The 19,326-nt window shown below is 32.1% G+C and overlaps 1 protein-coding gene across 2 annotated transcripts; it reads left to right on the forward strand.

Moving 5' to 3' along the window:
• Positions 1 to 280: 280 nt before the first annotated feature.
• On the forward strand, positions 281 to 6,676 carry LOC140818503 (kinesin-like protein KIN-14R). Of its 2 annotated transcripts, none has more exons than XM_073178480.1 (19): positions 281 to 675; positions 1,378 to 1,676; positions 1,775 to 1,946; positions 2,040 to 2,110; positions 2,197 to 2,380; positions 2,589 to 2,698; positions 2,776 to 2,875; positions 2,951 to 3,037; positions 3,134 to 3,310; positions 3,437 to 3,707; positions 3,792 to 3,953; positions 4,156 to 4,371; positions 4,467 to 4,504; positions 4,648 to 4,811; positions 4,917 to 5,168; positions 5,286 to 5,351; positions 5,491 to 5,565; positions 5,655 to 5,723; positions 5,920 to 6,676. In XM_073178480.1, exons 1-19 carry the CDS (start codon positions 447 to 449, stop codon positions 6,388 to 6,390), a joined length of 3,213 nt encoding a protein of 1,070 aa, XP_073034581.1. In that variant the 5' UTR covers positions 281 to 446; the 3' UTR covers positions 6,391 to 6,676. The 2 variants fall into 2 exon arrangements, with proteins under 2 accessions (XP_073034581.1, XP_073034582.1); XM_073178481.1 differs by lacking the exon at positions 281 to 675 and adding an exon at positions 1,105 to 1,156.
• Positions 6,677 to 19,326: the final 12,650 nt, after the last annotated feature.

The raw sequence follows: 19,326 nt of genomic DNA on the forward strand, positions 1-19,326 counted from the left end.
ATATTTATAGATAAAAATAAAGAAATATACCAAAACAAATTTTTACTATATTTTTTTTAAATGAAGATGTGTATGTTTGTGACTTGAAGAATGTATTTTTGGCTTATAAAAAATTATATCATGACTCCAAATATTTAAAAAATTATTGTTGTTATTATTTATTTAATTTAAAAAAAGTGGTAATAATTTTAAAAACAACCGTTAATTTTGGACTTTTAGTTCGATATAATTGCAAATTACCGCCTTACTTTTCAAATAATTGTTATTGAGCCAGTTTGCTTTTATCCCCAGATTCAGCTAGATTGAGCTCTCAACGGTCGGTTTCTCGAAATTCAAAAGCAAAATCTCACACACTCATTTCAAACTCACAAAAGTTTCCAATCTTTCTGTTCTAACACCCGACAGATTCGCAATTCCTCAAGAAATCGCAGCGCAATAGCTTTCACATGGATAATTTCGAGCGGCACTCGTTTGAGAAGATTCAAGACATTAATGTGCCAGATCCATTTGCTTTCTCCATGGGTTTTGATTGTGAAAAGCCCAAAGGTTCTGATCAGGAAAATGAAGTTCTTGCTGTGGAAGAAGCTGAAACCGAGGAATCATTGGACGATATTATGGTCTGTGATCCTGGTTCAAGATTTGTCCGAAATGGGTTCACGAATCCCAATTCAATAGGTTGCCTTTCCATTTTCAGCATTTGAGTAATATATAATATTTCTTCCAGAGAAAACGTTAAGCTCCATTTTTTGATGATTTTATCTTTATCAAGTTGCAGTTTTATGACATGTTTTCTTTTTTAACTCGAAGATTCTATTTTGTGGGGGCTTGCTACCTAAATTTGTGTTCTTAAAAAGATTAAGGACTGTCTAAATCAAATGGACTTTGGCAGTTGTTTAGGTTCTATGACATTGGTATGTGACCTTATTTGGACAAGCAAAACATTCGGTAAAGCCGAGAGGGTTGTCGTTTCTTAATATTTTTGTGGATCTTTATTTGATATCGTGATAAATGATAAATAAATTCACTCTACGACCAATATTAAACATCATTTCATTCTTTAAACAGCTGAAATATGAGTGGAAATTAATATGATTTTATTTAGTGGATGCAACTGGAGCATCATATCATGCTATGGTGGTGCTATTCACTGAGTAAGGTGGGTACCTATTGTTGGCCAGAAATAACGGTAGGTCACAACATTTTTAGCCATGGGAGAATCTTACTATGTATTGGGAACGAAACTTAGAAAAGTGATGTGTTTCCTGCACTTGCATTCCCTGATTCTTTATGCCTTTTGATTTTATTTTACACTGTTTCATGTATTCCATAAATATCGGGTACAGTATTGGGCTTACATGGCATCTGTTGTTGAATCAGAGGATATTGTTCTTTTTATTAATGCTGGGGCCATGACATCAATTGGATCGGAATTCGATATTACTTTCCAAGATGACAAGTACTTTGAAGGGGGCGATACATTTCAAACCAGGGATACTATCTTCGAGGGTGGGGACTATCCATTTATATATCAGTCAGCACGATTGGGGAATATTTGTTACAGCATTGATGGTCTTTCCCCTGGAGATTACTTTCTTGATCTTCATTTCGTGGAAATAATTAATATAAATGGGCCCAAAGGGATGCGAGTATTTAATGTCTTCTTGCAAGATGAAAAGGCAAGTTCGCTTCTTCTATAAATTCCGTTCTTTGTTGATTAGCAAGTTTGTTTTATTTTATTATCTGTTTTAGTGATTCACACATGTTATTCAATCAGATTCTTTCAGATTTTGATATCTTCGCAATTGTTGGAGCCAATAAACCTCTGCAGTTAATTGATACTAGATTTTCAATTAAAGATGACGGAATGCTTGTCTTAAGGTTTGAAGGCATAGCGGGAAGCCCAACAGTTAGTGGAATCTGTATAAGGCGAGAACCTAAGGGATCTGGTATTTTTTCAACCCTAATCTTCTTAAGGCAAGTGGATTCATTGCCAGTAAAATGTATGAATTTACTGAATCTTGCTACATCATGTGTTGCAGCCTGTCAAGAGAATCGTGAATATTTTGTATGCAACACCTGTGGAACTGAGATAGAATATACATCAGCTCAGGTATGATGTAATGCATGCATGGATTATCAATGTTTTCATATTAATGCTTCTTTTCACTGTTGACTTTTGTTATTCTGCACTTGTAGAAAAAACTAGTGAGGAAGTATTTGATTAGCAAGTATGAGAAAACTATACAAGACTTGAAAGATACGTTGCAATGCAAAACAGATGAATGTTATCAATCTTGGATGTCTTGGACTAATGCCAATGAGCAGCTAGAGACAGTTAGAATGGAGCTTGACGATAAGACGTTTCAAACAGATTCTCTTGGTAAGGTTAAAAAGTTGTCGACAGTGAATTTGTCTATACTTAGTTAATTATTTAACTTAATTTTTCAAACTCATGTGCTTATATTAAATATAGCAGTCTAACCTGCACTCGTAAATGGAATGTTCTATAGACGATATTAGGTAGAAGAAGATGTGTGTCAATGAAGGAGATTTTGCTTAATGTTCACTCATTCTTGCCTTCACTGTAGACCATACAATAAAGAAACAAGCTGATGAGTTAAGGGACATTTCAACCAAGTATGATCAAGACAAGAAGTCATGGACAATGGCAATCAATATTTTAAAGAAGAAAGTAGAGGTGACTTTTCCCTAATAAAATAAAATATTTATGTAATCTTGTATGTATGATGCAAGTCAAAATGGCATGCTGTGTAGGTGATGAAACAAGAGCATTCTCAGCTTTCTAGAGAGGCACATGAGTGCGTTGAGTCCATTCCCGATTTGAATAATATGACATTTGCAGTTCAATCATTAGGTAAGTTTTTGTAAAATTAATAATGTAATTTTTTATACAACATCGATATTATGGAATAAGGATCAATCTTTGCAGTCACCCAGTGTGAAGATCTCAAAATGAAGTACAATGAAGAGCAATTGAAGAGACGGAAGCTATATAATCAAGTGCAAGAAGCTAAGGGTTCGATCATTATTATTTTTGTCCTGTTTATTATCTGTTAAATTCTTTATGAATGCTTCCCTTTTGGGGTCACTCACATTTTTGCTTTGATATCAGGAAATATCAGGGTATTTTGTCGTTGTCGTCCTTTGAGCAAGACAGAAGTGACAACTGGATGTGCATCGGTGGTGGATTTTGATGCTGCCGGGGATGGAGAACTTGGAATTCTAAGTAGTGGCTCCACAAAAAAGATTTTCAAATTTGATCGTGTTTACACCCCAAAAGATGATCAAGGTGTGCCACCTGAGTTCTTATAATGGATGAGTCATCATGTGTGAAAACTGATGTTAACTATTTTTTAGAGATACATTAATGTCGCAATTTGTGATTAATGCGTCTTGTCTCTTCTCTTTCAAACAGTTGATGTTTTTGCTGATGCCTCGCCTGTGGTGATATCAGTATTAGATGGATACAATGTCTGTATATTTGCTTATGGACAAACAGGAACTGGCAAGACATTCACAATGGAGGGAACTGAGGCTAATCGTGGTGTTAACTATAGAACTTTAAAAGAATTGTTTAAAATTTCCAGTGAGAGGAGAGACACTTGCTCTTACAGCATTTCAGTGAGTGTTCTTGAAGTCTACAATGAACAAATAAGAGACTTACTTGCTACAGAAACATCAAAAAAGTAAATTTCTGTTTCTCAGCTTCATTATATATGAGTATCACATGGTTTAATTAAAATATAATTTTTTTATGTGAATTATGGTAGGTTAGAGATAAAACAAGCTTCAGAAGGATGTCACCATATCCCGGGCATTGTGGAAGCCAAAGTGGAGAGTATAAGAGAAGTATGGAGTGTGCTACAAGCTGGAAGTAGCGCCCGCGCCATTGGATCAAATAATGTCAACGAGCACAGTAGTCGTTCCCACTGGTAAAGAATTTTCTATCCTTTTTGTTTTGTTGCTTTATAATTGTTGCATAGTAATAAAAAAAACCATTTAACCTGTTTCATTAATATCATTGTCATTGACCAAAGCTTTTATTACTGCAATGGCCCAACATTTAGTGTGACTGTACTCTTCTTTTATAAAATCTGCATAAATTTTCGAATAATGTGGTTCCTTTTTCCTCAGCATGCTTTGCATAATGGTAAGAGCCAAGAACTTGATCACCGGAGAGTGCACTAGAAGCAAACTCTGGCTTGTGGACTTGGCAGGAAGTGAACGGCTAGCTAAGACTGACGTCCAAGGCGATCGGCTCAAGGAAGCTCAAAACATCAATAGGTCACTTTCAGCACTAGGAGATGTGATATCTGCTTTGGCAAATAAAAGCAGCCACATTCCGTACAGGTTAGTCCACTTTAATCGTGAGTATCATCTTGATTCTGATATTTCATTGTACATCTCACCTGACTTGATTATTATCTTATGGTTATTGCTTTTAGGAACTCCAAGCTAACACATTTGTTACAGGATTCCTTAGGTAACAACAAACTTGAACATTAGTTTTTTTTTTTTGTGACAATGACATTTGTTTTCTAATTCTGCAAAGTGTCTATCCTTTTTTTAAAATCAGTGGTAAGTGTCTATTCTTTCTTCTACTACAATTTTTTCTTGATGTTTTAGGTGGTGATTCAAAAACTTTGATGTTTGTACAAATCAGTCCCTCCGATCGGGATTCAAGTGAAACTTTGAGTTCTCTGAACTTTGCAACCCGTGTAAGAGGAGTTGAGTTGGGTCCAGCTAGAAAGCAAATTGATACTGTCGAGATTCATAAGTTGAAAATGATGGTATATTTTTTTTTCTATCACTGTATCAGATAACATATCAATTATCTTTTCAAGGATTCTCTTGAATTCAGAAATCTAATCTTCTCCATTTACAATTTTCTGTAGCTTGATAAAGCCAGGCAAGAATCTAAGTTCAAAGACGAATCTCTGAAAAAGCTCGAGGACAACTTACAAAACCTAGAGACTAAAGCTAAAGGTAGGGATCAGATTTACAGAAATCATCTAGAAAGAATAAAAGAATTAGAAACCCAAGTTGAGTTCAAGACGTCATTGCAATGCCAATCCGAGAGACAAATTTTGAATCTTTCACACAGCATAAAAGAGAATGAGGAAATTTCTGCCAAACTTCAACTGAAGGTAATACATTAAAGGTGACCATTATACTTTCAATTTGTAAATTGGAAGGATATAAAATAACTTGAAAGGTAACATGTCTTCGAATTGATATAATATTCTTTTTTTTTCTTCGTAAAGGTGATGAACTTGGAGAACAAGCTCAAAGAAAGAGAAAGCCTCGAATCAACATTGTACAAGAATAAGGTTCTTTTTATCAATTCCTTCTGTACTCTTCCCTTGGCATTATGTTCAATAACTTCAATCGAAAATGAAAAAATATTATGGAGTGTACGGTGGATTTTTAATTTCTGCGATTTATTTACTTCAATTCTACTTGGTGAAGGTTAATGAACTGGAGACCAAGCTGAAAGAGCAAGCACAAGAGTATGAGTCTTCTTCAGTAATTCTTCAGAGCAAGGTTCCATTTTTTGTTCTTATTTGATTATCCTGCTAATCCATTTCATTTCAGCTAACCAGTCATAAATATGTAATTTATCGTTGTTTTAGATCAAAGAACTCGAGAGAGGGCTTAAGGAACATGAACTAAATTCTGAGCCTCTCTTATTTCAACAAAAGGTGTTTCCTTTCTAGAAATCAATTTCCACTTTAGGATGATTGCTCTTGTGAATATAACAATGCTTATTTCTCTTTTCTAGTTTTCTTGGTTCATAGTTGAATACATAGGTTGTAAATGTATAAATTTGTTGGATACAATATCGCCAAGTTCCTTGGTCAACGAGGATGAATGAATGAATTTCTTTGCTGATGGCAGATTAAAGATCTTGAAGACAAGTTAAGAGAGCGAGAAAAACAGCTAGAATCCACGACGCTATCTGAATCTTCCAATTTGTTGAGATCCACACCCGTTGAAGCCAAACGAGTGATAATAGATGAGGTCGCAAATGAGGTTGAGCATCATATCTTAAGAAGTACAAATTCAATGAACCGCCAAGTCATTCAGGCCCCATCTGTTATGGTGAAGGAAAACGACTCTCTTCTTCATGAGGCCCGAAAGAAGAGATTTTCAAGTAACAGTGAAGTTGAGAATAAAGTTGTAGTGCGAACTCCAGTTGGCGACAACAAAGGGAGGCATTCGGATCCACCCAAACAATTTGCCAGGGTTTCAAGAATGAGCAAGCCAATTGCCCCTGCACAAAGGCCATTGGTTCGAAAGGTAGTTAGCAGAGATCCAGTTCAAGAGATTAAGGAAAGGGATAGCAAGAAAAGGATGTGGTCTAGATGATATAAAATGAATGAACAGACAAATGATATTTTAACTAGAATTTATTGTTGGCTTGAAACTTTAGGAATATTGTTGGGATAGTTTTCAGCTGTCCAACTGTGTTTACATGTAGGATTTATTACATTGTGCTTTGAAGAGGTAGTAGTGTGTTTTGGAGGGCCCAAATTCGACATTTGGGATTTTTCTTTATTGGGGTGTGTAATATGTTTTGGAGATTAATATATTCTGTTGTATTTTTCTCGTATCATGTATTAAAGTTAATGAAAAATCAAGCAAGAAAGTTTCTGTCCAATTCTCGTTTCAATAAGTGTTTCTAGTTTCAGTTACCTGAGAGACCCATTGAGCAGTGGTATCTGATGACATCTGCAATGGGGTTTATGTTTTGTTGACCAATAATTACATGAGAGTGAATCAAAACATGTCCCTGTTTGTTTCTTTGATGTTCTTCGATGGGTTTGTGTCCTCCAGTGTGTTTACACGCGTTGGCTAGTGGTGGTCAAAAGAAAGCTGGTCGCGTTTATTTACTTTGGTTTCTCCAGGCTTGCTAAACAGATGACATCGAGCCAACCAAAAATGAAATGGAGCACTGATTACTTGATGTCTCTTCTAGGATCATCTGCTTCAACTGATGTAGGATGTGCTTATAATCGCAAAACAAAGCAAATTTGACGTTTGATTCGCTCGATATCATGGAGAATGGGCCATTTATGCAGTACCTCAAATTTGGACATGGTGATTAACAATTGAATTATTACTCTTGCAGTTCAGCAGCTGGACTCATTCTTGATTTATACCTGTATTGGCAGTTTATAAACTTGGTTAAATATATATATATACTAGAAAAGTGCACGTGCGTTGCACGTGAGTAACTAAATTATTGGAAATATAAGTACGAAATTTATTTAAATGAATTAAAATATGGCTAATAACATTTATTAATTGAAACAAACAAAACCACAAAATCAAAAATCATGATCATAGACGGTATATGAATCGAAGAAGTTATCTTATCCACATGAAACATTGTTCAATATACTTCTTGGTTGATTTTGATAACTTAACAACTCTTTGTCATAATTTGTTATAATATACATATAACCATTTTGGTATACTCAGCAAGTATATATATGATCGTCTTTAACATCTATTATGTTATTTAAAATCCTCATCTGGAATCTGACATATTTGTAGTTTACTTCTCTATCAGGACCTTTTTTCGGTTTTCTACATTGTTTTTATCCAGTAATCTTATTTTCCAAATATTTATTTTATTGTTGAAAGAATTTTCAGTTTTTGACCATCATTAACTATAACTCATAAGAATAAATATTTGGAAAATAAGATTACTGGATAAAAACAATGTAGAAAACCGATTTAGTCATGATTGGATTTTACACTAAAAGTATGTATGATATATATATTCTTCAACAACATAACCAATGAATAGTGCTGTAATTTCTTCAAATATTGTGATATTTGTAATAAAATTTAGTATCAATATTATCAACATATAACTGTAAGTTTAATAAAATTTTAACAAGTATTTCTCAATAGTGTGAGAAAGACTTGAAAATCTTTTTCAAATGACTATATCTTAGAATTATGTCATCGTTTAATTTGACGCAATTCAGGAAAGTCATTTCGTTCGTCATTTTTTAGAAGATTTGGAACAATGATTGCGTGCATCATATCATGAGGATGATATAGTTTCAATCTCATAAACAAAACAAATTTTATTCTATCGAGTTTACATTTTATTTTGTAATATTTTATATATTGTGGAACGACTTACAAAATTAATTATTGTATTTTAAAAATATTGAGAAGAACACGGATAACATGATTAAGATATGATATGAGATATCATTCAAATATATATATCAAAGTATTTGTCTTATTCAATATCTCATCTAATAATACAAATATTTCGATTTCATGAGCATCTTATAATAGACAAAATTAATTTGATGAAAAATTGTATAATTCAATTTGAATTTCACTATTCGGCTAAGTGAATTTATTTGGCGAGTAGTTCTCTATATTACCATCATGTATCTCATGAATTAGTTTGTTAGCCACTTTAACTTAAAAAATAGAGAAAAACAACCTCTTAGCCACATCGAAATCTATCGAGATAATATCGGAAGAAATAAAGTTCAACCGGCTCAATCCCAATTTACAAAAAATGCACAAAATTGATATATTGTGTCAACAAAGCTTTAGAATTGTTCTCATACCAATAAAAATGGAATGAGAATTATACACATTTTTTTCATGTATTTCATTTTCTGAATGAAGAATTTTTCTTTTTGTTTATTCTTTGAGAAATATTGATATTTTATATAACATCAATATGTTGCAAACCACGAAGTAGCAACATAATCACTATATAACCCTTAAAGGTTTACTCATACAATTTTCCAATTTCTTCTTCATTGTGCTGCGTTGAAATTTAAATATGAATCATTCTTGATCTTAATATTTTGCTTTAAATACGCCTTCAAATATATATATATATATATATATATATATATATATATATATATATATATATATATATATATATATATTTATATATATATAAATATATATATATGTGTGTGTGTGTTTCATGTCAATTAGTTAGACCTAATTTCAAATATTTAAAAAATGTGTTTGAATTATATCATACAGAAATAGAGACATAGTAATACGCAACATTATTTTTTTTAAATATTTTTTTCATTCATTATGTTTGTCATAAATTTTTTGTTCAAAATTTGATTCATTTTTTAACTACATGTATGAAGAACCAATAAATTATATAATTCACAGAAATCATATATTACTCTCATCGTAGAAAATAAGACCCAAAATATGTGGCTTTGATTGGTGTACTCTCATACATATTTTTATATAAACAACAAGACAAATAATATAATATCAGAAAAATCAATTGCCGCCAACAATACTAAACAAAATGAATTTAAAAAATTCATGACACAAAAACCTCCATAAAAAAATGATAACTCAAAGTTCAAAAATAATTTATTTAGTACAATAACAAAGAAATTGAAGCATATACGAGCAACAAAAAGTATAAATCACTCTCGAATTAAATACTAACTCATATTATTCAAAATATTTATAAATTTTTCAATATTTTTTTTTCAAATAAAGAGAAGGCGCCTTATTAACGTCATGGTTTCATAAATATTTTACTTTTTTAAAAAAAAACACAAAGGAAAAAATGGTGCCTCAAAATCATCATGAAAAATCCTTTAACAAAACATTAAGAAATAAAAATATAATACGAAATCACACAATTTTCCTTAAATAAAAAAAAAAATATTGGACCGTTGACAAAATATATCCGGCAACGACATAACATATGTTAACTTGTGATACAATTAAAATTTAAAATCATGCATAATCATTTAATTAGAACAAAATCGTATGCCAAAAATCTACTCGATATTATCTCTTTTAAAAATTTATCGATGTTTGTGGTCTACCAGAGGGCTCATAGATCCACTAATTTTTTTAGTCCACAAATTAATTTCATAATAAATAATACTTCAAAAATAATATAATCAAGCACATAAAAACTCAAATTCAAATATCTTTAATCAATTTAAATAAAAAAATTTGAATAGAGAATATAATAATGTTGTAAATATTTTGAATACTGATTTATTGACAGAAGTCTGGAAATACATTTGTCCCAATAAATAAAAAAATATTATCTCTTTATATTATGAGATATAAGCAAAAAACGAATGAACATTTCATCTTTTTAATATTTACTAAGTCGCTTCAAACTAAGTAATCTAAGCAAACATGCATGATGTGTTTAAGAATTAACAAAATATTTCAATGTAAAAAATTAAAAATAATCATTTTTGTGGGATATATGATTTTATTTTATATTTTCTTTCGGTAAACAGACAAATCACATAAGGAATCCAAACAAAACATGATCAATACAAACGACATATAACACCAAAACATGTAATGATGTGTTAAAAAACTCATATCATTGTAGGAACACAAAATGATCAAATGAAGCATATTATTTAGTAATATTTATTTAGCAACATATATAAAAAATTGACTAAATAGCTTAAAAACAGTGTTTGGAATAACTTACTGTGGGGATCCGGACGCTAATCATCTTCTTAATCGTCATTTGGACTAATTTAATCAATTAGAATAAACATGGTCTAATTTTTTTTTTAAAGTACATTATCAAAGGCGGAACGTAATGACATACATCTTAATATACATGTCAGTATTAAAAGTACAAGTCTTGCACTATATACAATCAGTCTCAACTAAGGATTAACAACTATATAGCAAGTGTTTAAACCCTATATCTAGTCCAAGTCCGTAGCCTCCACTCTAATCTCGATCTTTCTTCACCTCTGTGACCATGAACATGTCCCACCTGTTGCCATGCACACATACAAACACGACAACAGCCAGATAACTCCGGTGAGAATAAAATCCCAGTATAAACAACGTATCAATGCAATCATATAAAACATATATAAGAGCATAATAAACATCAAAACATATATCTAATCTGACCACATGAATCAATACAAATCTGTACCTAAATCAAGGACTCATATCTAATCTAGGGATCCCGATCTAATTTAGACTTTGGCATTCTGTATCGAATGTCTACAATAGAAGTCGATCTACATCTAAGCTCATCGATACACCGTAAGTCTAGGGTCTTAACAGTTCTGTCAAAGACCTGGCGGTTCTGCCCTAGCTAGGCTGATCTGCCCTAGACATCATGACCATTATACAAATAACTTAAAGAACTAACGTATTAAACTAACGTACGTAGAAAATAACTTAAAGAACATCATGACCATTATACAAATTATAAAACAAAAAAAAGGTAAAATAGTAATTTATAAAGTAAGTTAAGTGCACTATTAATAATTATCATATTAAACTAATATGAAAAATGATAATAAACAAAACAGTAAAATAATAATAAGTTTACAAATAAAAGTAACATATTTATAATAATAAAATAAAATAAAATAGATGTTAGTAATATTAGCAAATTTTCTAAATGTATAACATTATGATAAATTTTTAATTAGAATCAAAATAATTAATTTTATTGAGTTAAGTACACTTTTAATTATCATATTAAACTAATATGAAAAATGACAATAAACAAAACGGTAAAATAATAAGTTCATAAAAAAAGTTACACATTTAAAAAATTTACTATTATTACTAACATCTATTTTATTTTATTTTATAAGTACAATCAAAATAATAATTAATTTGATTGAGTTAAGTACACTATTAATTATCATATTAAACTAACATGAAAATGACTTAAAGAACCCCATGAACACGACAAAATATAAAACAAATGAAAGGGTAAAAAAGAAAAATCACAAATGAAAGTTAAGTACACTATTAATTAACATATTAAACTAACATAGAAAATTACTTAAAAAACCAAATGAACATGATAAAATATAAAATAAATAAAAGGGTAAAATGTAAGCTCACAATTCAAACTCATATATTTATAATAGTAGTAGACTCGAATTCTTGCTCTGCTATAATTCAATAGACTAAACATATCAATCTGATAATTTGAAAATATCAATGCAATGAAATAAAGTATGTGATTTAGGGAAACTCGAGCCAAACCTCACTCGAGTTGTGCAATCCCAACTCAATATTAATTTATACCTTTCATTTTGTCGCTCTGATACAATCGAAGTCTCAAACTCAAAGTCTGTCAATGTTCAATCTGGCAATGAAAATATCAATATACAACATCAATATTCTATTCAAATCAAGACATCTCTGTCTTATCAAATTCTGACGGTACAACAGTACAATCTTGCGATATCGATAATACCATATCAGTATATACCAATTCTAATAACTTATAATCAACCACCGTACAAATCTGACATCAATCTTAATCAATTTCATTATGAAAAATCATAACAATTCCATATGATATCTGTTTCTTAATCTGACTTCGATTCTATGATGTCTACTATGTCAAGAGCACTATATATGAATCGTATCTGATTCTGGACATAGCATAATTTCAAATCTTAATAAAACGTAACATAACTTACGTCCTGTAGTAGCTGTCGTTGTTAGGAACGCGGTGTCATACATGGATTTAAATTTGGACGGACGGATCGAAATATAAACGCGTACGGATTTTACAAGCCTTTCTCGTTCCTTTTTCTTTCTTTCGTTTTGAATTTGAAGGAATGATACTTGTATATTTATCAGTTGCATGTTAATGATACGTGTCATCCTTTTCACAACTTTCAGGCGGCGCTCGGGCGGTCGAGAATTTCCGCCCGGGCGTTTGCTCGGCGCTCGGGCGGTTAAAATCTACCGCCCGGGCGCGGGAGGTTCTGTCCTCACCCTTAATCATTGGCGCTCGGGCGGTCAAAAACTACCGCCCGAGCACCACATCTTCTGCCCGAAGCCTACCTTATTGAACATTGGCGCTCGGGCGGTCGCTTTCTACCGCTCGGGCGCCAATAATTCTGTCCAAAAATGGCATTCTTCATATGCTTTGGCCAATCTAGTCTCGAACTAACTCGTCTATAATCATATTAGTTCAAAATCAATAATCTCATATTAACAAAATCAAAATCTCGGGCATGACACTTACATACAAACATTTCTATCAATCATATATCTCTATTGACACATAAAGAGTTTGAAAATATCTTTATTCTAAATGGAAGAAAGAGGTTTTATATAACCTTAATATTTATTAATAATGTATTTTTATTCAATCCGACTCATCTCCCTTCATCTGCCTATTATTACCTATCATCAATATGGTAGATATTTTTCATGAATTTGACGAAAATGTATAAATTTAGTAATTAAAATTAAATTTAAAAGTAAATTAAAACAATAATTAGTTTGATTGAGTTAAGTACACTATTAACGATCTTATTAAACTAACATAAAAAATGGCTTAAATAAAATCATGAACATGACAAATTGTAAAACAAAAAATGGTAAAATAGTAATATTGTTACAAATGAAAATAATATATTTAATAGATAATATTTATTTAACATCATATATCGAAAATTAACTAAATAGCTTAAATGTTTATATTGAAATCACATACATATAAATATTTTCTCTCGATCACATATATTTGTTGATACATAAGTAGACTTAATATATCTCTATTGTAAATAGGGAGAAGATGTTTTATATGACCTTAATATTTTTAATTATTTAATTTTTTTTCAATGTCTCTCATATTCATTCATCTTTCTGTAATTACTTTAATGTTCGTAATATTAATAATTGTTTTAATGTATAACATTATGAGAGTGGTTTCCTATTAATTTGATATCAATGTATAAATTAAAGTAATTAAATTTAAATTTAAATAAAAGTAAAATTAAAATAATAAATAGCTTGATTGAGTTAAGTGTTCTATTAATAATCCTATTAAACTAACGTACGTAGAAAATAACTTAAAGAACATCATGACCATTATACAAATTATAAAACAAAAAAAAGGGTAAAATAGTAATTTATAAAGTAAGTTAAGTGCACTATTAATAATTATCATATTAAACTAATATGAAAAATGATAATAAACAAAACAGTAAAATAATAATAAGTTTACAAATAAAAGTAACATATTTATAATAATAAAATAAAACAAAATAGATGTTAGTAATATTAGCAAATTTTCTAAATGTATAACATTATGATAAATTTTTAATTAAAATCAAAATAATTAATTTTATTGAGTTAAGTACACTTTTAATTATCATATTAAACTAATATGAAAAATGACAATAAACAAAACGGTAAAATAATAAGTTCATAAAAAAAGTTACACATTTAAAAAATTTACTATTATTACTAACATCTATTTTATTTTATTTTATAAGTACAATCAAAATAATAATTAATTTGATTGAGTTAAGTACACTATTAATTATCATATTAAACTAACATGAAAATGACTTAAAGAACCCCATGAACATGACAAAATATAAAACAAATGAAAGGGTAAAAAAGAAAAATCACAAATGAAAGTTAAGTACACTATTAATTAACATATTAAACGAACATAGAAAATTACTTAAAAAACCAAATAAACATGATAAAATATAAAATAAATAAAAGGGTAAAAAGGTAAGCTCACAATTCAAACTCATATATTTATAATAGTAGTAGATATATATATATATATATATATATATATATATATATATATATATATATATATCCACATTTTGCTTTTTACTTCTCCACTTCACTAGGTTCCCCCCCCAGAATGTGCAGTAGCCGGAACTGGACCTTCGATCATCCAAGGAGCCCGCATAGTCGGCGTCTGTATAGGCTTCAAGAGTCATAGCACCCCCTTTTGTGAATAATATGCCTTTTTCCTGGACTGCCTTTAAGATAATGTAAGATCCTATGGACTGCCTTGAGGTGTATTTCCTTCGGATTTTGCATATATCTGCTAACTACACTTACAACATACAAAATGTTTGGTCTAGAGTGAGTTAAATACAGTAACTTCCCAACCAGCCTCTGATAAGAACCTCTATCTACCACTGGGTCATTTGATGCATCACATAGTCCGTGATTGACTTCAATAGGGGTGTCTACCGGCTTGCATCCCATCTTTCCTGAGTCTTTCCACAAATCCAGCACATATTTTTGTCGGGAAATGAATACCCATGCCGTGAGTCAGCCACTTCAATTCCTAGAAATTATTTTAACTTCCCAAGTTCTTTGATATCAATCTCTTTGAGTAGGCACTGCTTCGGGTCCGGTATTCCTCATGTATCATTCCCGGATACGATCATATCATCAACATACACCAGCATAATAGTCACTCCCCCTGAAGCCGAGTGCTTCACAAACAAAGTATGATCCCCTTGGTGTCTGTATCCCAAGCTAGTCATTGCTTTACCGAGTCTTCCAAACCAAGCACATGGTGATTGTGTGAGGCCATAAAGTGCCTTTTTCATCCTACACACCATCCCTTTTTTAGATTCAAAACCCGGTGGGATATCCATATACACTTCTTCGGCAAGATCACCGTGTAGAAATGCATTCTTAACATCAAATTGGAACAGATTCCATCCAAGATTTGCTGCTAATGACAGAAGGATCCGTATTGTGTTCATCTTTGCAACAGGTGCAAAGGTTTCCCATAGTCAAGTCCATATGTTTGGGTGTATCCTTTTGCAACTAGCCTCACCTTATAATGTTCAACTGTCCCATCTGATTAATATTTGATAGTGAATACCCATCGAAAACCAACCGGTTTAACATCGTGTGGCAATCTAACCAGTTCCCACATTTTGTATCTTTCAAGAGCTTCCATTTCTATTTTCATGGCATCTTCCCATTTCTTGTCTCTTAATGCCTCTGATAGATTTCTTGGACTGGATATATTGTGAAGATTGGTCAACAAGGCTTTATGGTTGTGGGACAGGTTCTGATAGGTCATAAAATTATGTAAGGGATGTTTAGTACAGGTTCTAATTCCTTTTCTTAATGCGATTGGCAAGTTCATGTCCTGATCAACATCATCTAAGGTCTTAGAATCTGTTAAGATTTTGGGTTCAACGAGTATTTCACTCTCAGCTATGGATTGGCTTTTTCCAACTGATAGCGTGGAAATTTCAGGAACTCGTGCAACATTCACAGGTGGTGGTGCTACTGTAGAGGATGGAATTTCTTTTTCTGGAATAAGTTTTGAGTGGCTGTGTTGGGTTTTCTTTTTCCTTATCCATGATCAGATCACTTTGTGGGGCTGATTTGGCTGTTTGATCAGGCAATATAGATGGTGAGTTGTGTAGTAGTGGCAGTGTGCTAGACTCGAAGGGAAGATCAAGTGAAAGGCTTATATCCCCCCCATCCTTATCCGTTTTGTTTTCTGGAGATTTTGAGGGAAAATAAGACTCATTTTCGACAAAAGTGACATCAGCAGAAACAAAAGTTTTTCGAGTAGATGGATGAAAGCACTTATATCCCTTTTGAGTAGAGGAATACCCGATAAACATACATCGAAGAGCTCGAGGGTCGAGTTTTCCTCTATTTTGGGAATGTATGTGAACGAAGACGACACTTTCAAAAATTCTAAGAACAAGATTATTAGACGCAATAAAATTAGGAAAAATTTTTGTGAGAATTTCTATTGGAGTTTTAAAATCAAGAATACTAGTGGGAAGTCTATTAATAAGGTGTGCAGTGGTAAGGACAGCTTCTCCCCAATAGTGTTTAGGAACATTTTTGTGAAACAATAATGCTCTTGTGATATTTAAGAGGTGGCCGTTCTTTCGTTCAACCACGCCGTTTTGTTTTGGTGTATTGACACAAGAGGATTCATGCAAAGTTTCTTCCTTTTGAAAGAAAGAGGAAAGAGACAAATTGAAGTAATCTTTGGCATTGTCTGACCTAAATCTTTTAATTCTCACATCAAATTGCGTCTTAATCATGTTATAGAAATTTGGAAAAATAGTGCTAACTTCGGATTTATTTTTCAAAAGATAAATCCATGTCATGCGAGTGCAGTTATTGATAAAAGACACAAACCACTTGGCACCAGAAATATTTTGAACACTAGAGGGACACCATATATAGCTATGAATCAAAGAGAATGGAATACTAGTTCTTTTATTGCTTGCTGGAAATGAAACGCGTTTGTGTTTCGCAAATTCATAGTCATTACAATGAAAGACTCTAATTTATTTTCTTTAAACCATAAAGGAAACATTAACTTAAGGACCCTAAAGGAAGGATAGCCTAAACGACGATGAAAAAGCCAAATTTTATTCTTAGTTGACAAAACAGACTCAGAAAAGAATGACGTGGATCTATCCATCCTAGTTCATCCATTTTGACTTTTTAGATAGAAAAGACCATTCCTCTCATTAGCACGTCCAATCATCCTCTTCATTTTCAGTTCCTGAAACTCACAATGGGAAGAGAAGAAGGTCACACAACAATTGGAATCCATGTTGGCGAACAATTTTGGAACATGGAGGACATTTTTAAGAACAAGGGATGGGCTTATATAGATATCATTTTGACCAGCAATGGTAGTGAAAGATCCATCAGCTAAGGTGATTTTCTTGTGGCTAGAGCATGGTGTGTAGGTAGAGAATGATTTGGAATTATAGGTCATGTGATCAGTGGCTCCGAAATCGATTATCCATAACTTTGGAAAAATCTTTTCAGAGATATTAACAGAGCAAGAAGTAGGAGTGATACCTGAAAAAGCCAAGGAGCTAGTACCTGACGAGGAGAGTTTCTCAAGTGACACTAAGAAATCTTTCAACACCTTGATCTCCTGCTCACTTAATCCTGCACCAAGGTTTTGTTCGATTCCTTCATTATTCGATGGTGCACTTACCATATGGGCCTTGCCTCTTTCATCAATATTTCGATCAGGCCTACCATTCAACTTCCAACATTGATCTCTGGTGTGACCATTCTTTCTGCAGTAAGTGCAATATAGAGATTCACGACTGTTGAATCTTGATTTTTTGTGTTCATTGTTGAACTTGGATTCTTTTATCCCAGCCGTTTTAGCAACAAGTGCAGATCCTTCCTCTCCGCGTGTCTCGAGCATCACCTTTCTACGGCCTTCTTATGCCCGAATGTTAGAGATTGTTTCATTTAAGGAAGGCAGATCTGCCTTTCCTAAAATTTTCACTCTGACTACATCAAACTCCATGTTGAGGCCAACCAGAAATTCATAGGTTCGTTCCCTTTCAATAAACTGCTTTAAGACTGTAGCATCTGATGCACAAGTCATCTTAATGCACTGGTATTGATCCAGCTCTTGCCACATTCCTTGTAAGAGATTAGCGTACTCTGTTGTGGTCTGATTTCCTTGCTTTGTTGTTGCGATCTTTGACTTAACTTCGTAAATCTGGGCTGCGTCATTAGCCCTGGATTAAGTCTGTCGCATGGCCTCCCAAATTTCTTTGGCTGATCCAAGGAACATGCACGTATCGCTAATCTATGGCAGCATCGAGTTCCATAACCATGACATTACCATGGAATCTTGTTCATCCCAAGATGCAAATTCGGGATCTTTCTCCGAAGGTCCATTACCTGTTAAATGATCCAGCCGTCCTCGACCTTTCAGAAAGGTCTTGACAAGTTGAGACCATTTCAAGTAAATTTTTTCCATTCAATCTATGAGCAGAATGAAGATTTGGTAATTCCCATGTTGTTGCAGTATGTTAGACAGTGACAGCATCAGATCTAGGGCTGATTACAGTACTATCGGACATTTTGCTGGAGATGGATGAACTTCGCTCTGATACCAAAACCAAGAATAGAATTTCTTATTATTTTACAACTGATTACAATGGTATATATAAATAAGAGCATAATCTTCTATCTAGTAATAAGATCCCTAAAAACTGGAATAGAATATCCACAATATAACTAACATAATCTGCATGATTATCTACTATAATTAAAAGATTAATTCTAATAATATATTATCTACAGAATCTGACTAGGATAAAAAGCAATCGATATCGAATTTCAACATTGTGGTTTTCATCTTCAAAATGAGAGTATATTCCGACCATGTTTGGACGAAGGAATCTGATAATTTTAGATTCAAATTTTAAATTCAAATCCACTTCACTTGTTTGTACAGTTTTAAGATCGATAAATTAGAAATTTCACCTCAATTTTAAGCTATTTTTATTTTCAAATTTTAAATTATACATATCAATTCAAATCCATCCTTTTGAATCTACTCTTAAACCTTCCAAATCAAGCCAAATAAACACGTCTCATCCCCCTAGTAATAGTATATTCGAAATAATCTTCTTTTCCTTTATATAAATCTTGTTTTCAAAATATTATATTAAAACTAAAAAACATAAAATAAAATAAATAGACAAACTAGTTTTC

Source organism: Primulina eburnea, chromosome 17, assembly GCF_022965805.1.
Source record: "Primulina eburnea isolate SZY01 chromosome 17, ASM2296580v1, whole genome shotgun sequence".
NCBI lineage: Eukaryota > Viridiplantae > Streptophyta > Magnoliopsida > Lamiales > Gesneriaceae > Primulina > Primulina eburnea.